Here is a 5,907-nt window from a genome sequence, read left to right as displayed (position 1 = left end):
TCATTGCCGTGATGTATTTAGATTTTTGAGGTGGCGCTATTGAGTCATTTTGAAACATAACTTTTTTTGCACATGAAAATACAACATTTTTTGCCAATCTTGAATTTTAGGCCATAGTTTGAGTGTAGAGCATCTATTTAGTCTACAACAAAGTCCAGTACTCTGAACCCCATTCATTTCAATGACACATTTATTATGTTACCACGGAAACATGGTTGCATTTTCAAATGTCTATGTCAAACTTTGTAAAAAAAAAAATGCATTGGGGTTGTAGGGGGCGCTGCCGAGTCATTTTTCAATATTTTTCAGTAGGAATTTCAAAAACCTAAATTTTTCACCAGTCTTGAATTTTAGAACCAATAAAATTTACTTTTCGTTAATGTTCAGGGGGTCAAAAGTGGCTTCAAAGCGGCACATTTAATAATAATAATAATGGAATTTTTTTTTCCACCCATTATTTAGATCATAACAGCTAGAGTCATGTGACTTTCTCACATTGTGTCCCATCACAAATAAGGCCCCTGGGAATTTTTTCACAAGTCCACGACAAATTGATTGTATTCTATGAATTTTTGAAAATGGAAATTGAAGAGGGCGCTAGAGAGCATATTGATTTGCACATCATTGCGTTCAGCTCACAAATGTGCATAAACGCTGTATTAGCTTTATCCCAACAAAAAATGTCTGAAAGAGAAATATTTTATTGAAATATTCCAAAAATTGTGTTTTTGTTGAAAATTCACTCTGACCACACCCAAAGTCATAATCAAAATGTAATTGATAATCTTTAATTACACATGGGTTTAGTGGGATTTGGCCAAATTTGAAATGTTTCTGTTGAAAACTGTGAGGAGATGTCCTGAATGTGAGGGTGTGCACTTTTGTGCACTTGATTTTGGCCATTTTCCATGCTCCGGACGCGGTTTTAATGAGTCCCTTGCTGGGACGTAGTCCCAGGCTCAGGCCTAATAACCAAATTATTATTGTCTTTTTTGCTCGTCTCCTGGAGCTCTGTCACTGCTGTGAATTTTGTGGATGTGTGTTGGCTCACAATTCATTTTAAAATTTTCTAGGTGACGCTGTCCAGTCATTTTGAGTTGAACAGTCTGGCGATTTTAGCAAATTTTTCTCTGGACTGGTCGAGCCTGTAGCCGGTTTGGGGATTTTTTGTTGATGTTCAGGGAGTGAAAAAACCCATTCACTTTGTGACTGAACAGGGGAAAATAATGCATTTGATTTATAATTCACATTTCAATGTGCTTTATGATGGATTATTCATTCACTCACTCCACACCAGTAAAACAGGATGAAACTGGTGTTTAAAGAAGAACACATCTGTCCAAATGTGATCTGTCCTTGAATCAACACAATAATAAAATATGAATGATTAACCTTCATCAGCCTCTGGAGGATCACAGTCCAACATCTTTACTGTTTATCAGAGATCTCAGGAGAGACTTTATATCAAACAGAGGAGAAGAGGAGCAGAGGAGGAGCAGAGGAGGAGCAGAGGAGCAGAGGAGGCTCACAGAGACTCAGGAGGTGTTGGACCCACTGTTTGTCTGAGGTAATAATGACTTCAATTCTAATGGGTTATTGAGTCATATTTTCAGGGGGTACTCAGCAAGATTTACCGGGACTACCCAGGTGTGATGGAAAACTACAAGTCTGTATAAAAAAGTCGTAAATTAATTGAACTAAGTTGAAAAGTTCAAGGGTCAATGATGGGTAACCTAAAATAAGAGAAATGCTGTGTGAATGTGAGGAGGGGACTGGGACGTTGTTCTACTGACAAATAAGGAAATTGTTGAGGAATGTTAAGATGCTAATGGAAAGGCTGCTTTTAGGAGGAGACGGTGGAGAAGAGAGAAGAAGACCTCATGGAAGCAGTCTGTGTAGTTTCTTTCTCTGTGCTCCTTCCCTCTGATCCCCTCTGATCAGAGTAAATGAAAGTCTAATACCTGTTTTGAGTCATTTTCGGTAAAACAGCACATCGAGAACAGAGTTTTCTTGACAAGTGTCTTGCCTAAAGGTTGTGGGGATGATGCTACTTAGTTTGGAGTTCAAGAGAAAACTCTGTTATTGGATATAGGCTTTTTTTTAGATCTGCAAATCTAGACAAAGTTTTTTTCTTTGGGAAATATAATCCTAAACTCATATTTGGTTAATCTGTTACAATGGGACAGAAAAATATAGAAGAAAATGAAGAAAATGAAACTTTCTAGAACCACAGATAAACAAAGTTCAAGAAACATGAGGCAGTTAGACACATGTCCCAATAAAACACAGGAGTGAAGTCCCTAAATGAGACTCCAGACTCCAGTGCTGAGGACTGTGATCTAATGTGGGGTCCCCTGTGTCCCTCAGCAGCACCTCTGCCCTCTCACTGTCACTCAGACTGGACTGAGCATGGATCAGAGAGAGACCAGAGAGGACGGAGCCCCTCCCTCTAAAACCACTCACCCCCCCAGAGCTCACAGGTAAGAGAGGATCACTCCACCACTGTTCTCCATGTCAGAGCTCAGACTAAAGCCACTGCTCCATCTGTGTCCACAGACCTGCTCCTGGGGCCAGCGCCGTCTCATTCAAGAGTGTTCGCTCTATGCTACGAGGTATTAAGTTTAAAAGAGAAGCTGCTCCAGAGTAAGTCAGACTCAACACCTCATAATGTCAGGACTTTATGTTCACAGCCTTTTTAGAATGATATGGACGACTTGTTTTTTATTAAACTCAACATAAGTGTAAGAGCTGCAGATGACTCTGTGACTGTGAGGAGGAACTTCATGCTCGTCTCAGCAGCAGGAAATGCAACACACTTATGTCTTTGTCCTACAAAAGGCCTTCTATGAGATCCTAGTCCAGATCAATCACCCACTGGACCTGCTCAAGTCACATGACTTTAACGGCTGTGCTTCTCCAACAGAAATACTTTTGATTTGAAACTGGATTAAAATGGACTCTGAAAAGAGCCAACAGTTGACAAACTTCTTTAAGGAAAGGAAGAAAGCAACTGTTAAGGTGTGTTTTTTTATTCCTACAGGGACAGTGTCACTAAACACTGACCAAAAGGAAAGATGCATTGTACCAGGTCATGGATGAGAATGATCATTTCCACCTGTCGTCCCAGGGCAGGACGATGTAACACAATCTAAAAGTAGATGGAAACATAACCATGTCACCAAACATTATCACAGAGAACTTACTAACATTTCTTTCATAATACAATAGTCCTGCTTTTGGACCAGACGTAAAGAAACTGTTCACTAGTGACGGCCAACGAGACAGAGCTCTAGAGCAATGTGTGTGTGTGTGTGAGTGAGAGTGTGTGGGGGTGAGTGTGTGTGTGTGAGACTGGGGTGTGTGTGTGTGAGAGAGAGACTAACGTGTGTTTTAGTCTCATGCCGTGTGTTTCAGTCTCACGTCGTGTGTTTCAGTCTCATGTCGTGTGTTTCAGTCTCATGTCGTGCGTTTCAGTCTCATGTCGTGTGTTTCAGTCTGGAGTTTGCTGGAGCTGTGAGGTTGACACCAGGACTCAGAAAGTGTAAGTGTTAAAATAACTCAATTTGAAACAGACATTTATTTAAAATGGATAAAATGGCACAGTCCTCACATAGAATATATATTGTTGTGCGAGAGACCTCAGACTGTGAGGTCCACAGCTGTGTCCACGACTGACTCCTGAAGCAGATCCTGAAGAGTCCAGTCTGGAGCTGTGTAACTGCACTCATGTTTCAGCTCAAACACAACAGTGATCTTCATTCTTCTTCTGGAGACAGTGGATTTAAACCAATCCCCTGTTCTCCTCTGAGCTGTGCCTCTGCTGCCTCCTCCTCATCACTAGAACAACAACAGACACACAAACACTGGCAAAAGGACAGAAGCTGTGAACAAGCTCCTGAAACACAGAGCCACATGTCTCAGCCCCTGTGTGCACCAAGCCCCATCAGAACTACTGCTGCTGGAGCAAAGGAGGAGCACCAAGCCCCATCAGAACTACTGCTGCTGGAGCAAAGGAGGAGCACCAAACCCCATCAGAACTACTGCTGCTGGAGCAAAGGAGGAGCAAAGGAGGAGCACCAAGCCCCATCAGAACTACTGCTGCTGGAGCAAAGGAGGAGCAAAGGAGGAGCACCAAGCCCCATCAGAACTACTGCTGCTGGAGCACAGGAGGAGCACAGGAGGAGCACAGAGGAGTGTAGGAGGAGCACAGGAGGAGTGTAGAATGTGTGGAGTGACGTCAGAGACTGGAGCTGCACTTTGTCACTGCAGCAACAAACTCAAGTTTTACACTGAAAATAATCTGAAATAGATGTGAGGCTGAAACTAAAGGAAATATAGAGCTGATGCAAAAGAAATATAAGCCAAATATAAGACATGATTCACAAATAAAATCATCAGAATAAAAATACATTCATCATAAATAATTGACTTTAAATCCATCTTTCATGAATAGATTGACCCATATTAAACTATAATTAAATGTGTGTCTCCACATGGGACTAACTGCTGCTGTGTTGTGTCTTCTCTCCATCAGATTTCTGTGATCTCACTCTGGATCCAAACACAGCTCACAGAAAACTCAAACTGTCTGACAACAACAAGAAGGTGACACTTGTGTGGACGGAGCAGCCGTATCCAGATCATCAGGACAGATTTGACTTTTGGGCTCAGATTCTGTGTTCCACTGGTCTGACTGGTCGCTGTTACTGGGAGGTCCAGTGGAGTGGAGATGTTTATATATCAGTGTCTTACAGAGGAATTAGAAGAAAAGGAGCCTGTGATGACAGTGGGTTTGGATGGAATGATCAGTCCTGGAGTCTGGTCTGTTCTAAACGTGGTTTCTCTGTTTGGCATAATCACAAAAGCACTTACCTCCCTCAGTCCTGGTCCTCCTCTTCTGGGACAGCCTCAGTGTTTGTGGACTGTCCTGCTGGCTCTCTGTCCTTCTACACAGTCTCCTCTGACCAACTGACCCACCTCCACACCTTCAACACCACATTCACTCACACTCTGCTCCCTGGGTTTAGTCTCTTGTCTTCTGACTCCTCAGTGTGTGTGTGTGCTCCGACACACTCACCCTCCTCTGTGTAAAATACAACAGTCAAATCTGTAGAAAAATCACTCTGTAAATGTTTTATTTTGATTTTATTTGAGCAGAGATTTCTTTTCTAATGTGTTATTTCCTCTAAAAGACAAACTGCAGACATCAGCCTCACACTAGTGTCTGTACTGAACAAATCACTGTGTTCAATATGAACTTTACAAACTCATAAACAGGCACCACATGCAGTAAGTGTACAGTCTGTATATGTGCTACTTTGGTCCTTGTTTGTTTGATTGGGTTCAATACTCCCATAAGAAAGTATGTTGTATTTTTATGTTCTGAGGCAGTGTTTTTGTCCAATAAGAAGGAGGAGGAGACACAGTGGTGTAGACCATAGTAATTAGTACATGTGGTCTTTTATCAACCTTTCTTCAACTTGGAGAAGCCGACCGGAGCCACACCAAACAAACTAAACCACGAACTCATATAAAACAATGGAAATATGAGTCTTATTGTGTTTTCAACCACAAATAAAAGACAAAAGTTGAAACATAAACTTCTAAGGTTTGTGAATGTGACATAAACATTGAACTACTTGGCGTACCTAAACACGAGGAAAGATTTGGTTCAGTTTGTTTTTGGCATCAAATAGAAAATAAAAAGTATAATACTTGATGGATTCAAAATATATATTCAAGTTATATTATGTTATCTCACTGTTCATTTTAAAGGTACTGTAATGTAATGTTCACTCTTTATTTAGTCATTACTATTAGTTATAGTCAGTTCACTACTTTATTTAGTCATTATATTCAACTATGTAAACTATGTAATCTGCACTAATGTTTGTTCTTGAGTCTTGC

General features: G+C 41.0%; 1 protein-coding gene across 1 annotated transcript; it reads left to right on the top strand.

Moving 5' to 3' along the window:
• The first annotated feature begins 2,200 nt into the window (after positions 1–2,200).
• Positions 2,201–5,561, top strand: LOC117381216 (stonustoxin subunit beta-like). The gene is made up of 4 exons (XM_055226653.1): positions 2,201–2,480; positions 2,557–2,643; positions 3,495–3,541; positions 4,535–5,561. Exons 1-4 carry the CDS (start codon positions 2,410–2,412, stop codon positions 5,089–5,091), a joined length of 762 nt encoding a protein of 253 aa, XP_055082628.1. The 5' UTR covers positions 2,201–2,409; the 3' UTR covers positions 5,092–5,561.
• The last annotated feature ends 346 nt before the right edge of the window (positions 5,562–5,907 follow it).

This window comes from Periophthalmus magnuspinnatus, chromosome 14, assembly GCF_009829125.3.
Source record: "Periophthalmus magnuspinnatus isolate fPerMag1 chromosome 14, fPerMag1.2.pri, whole genome shotgun sequence".
Taxonomy (NCBI): Eukaryota; Metazoa; Chordata; class Actinopteri; order Gobiiformes; family Gobiidae; genus Periophthalmus; species Periophthalmus magnuspinnatus.
Note: the sequence above shows the minus strand (reverse complement) of the source record. Positions and strands in the feature narration are given on the sequence as shown.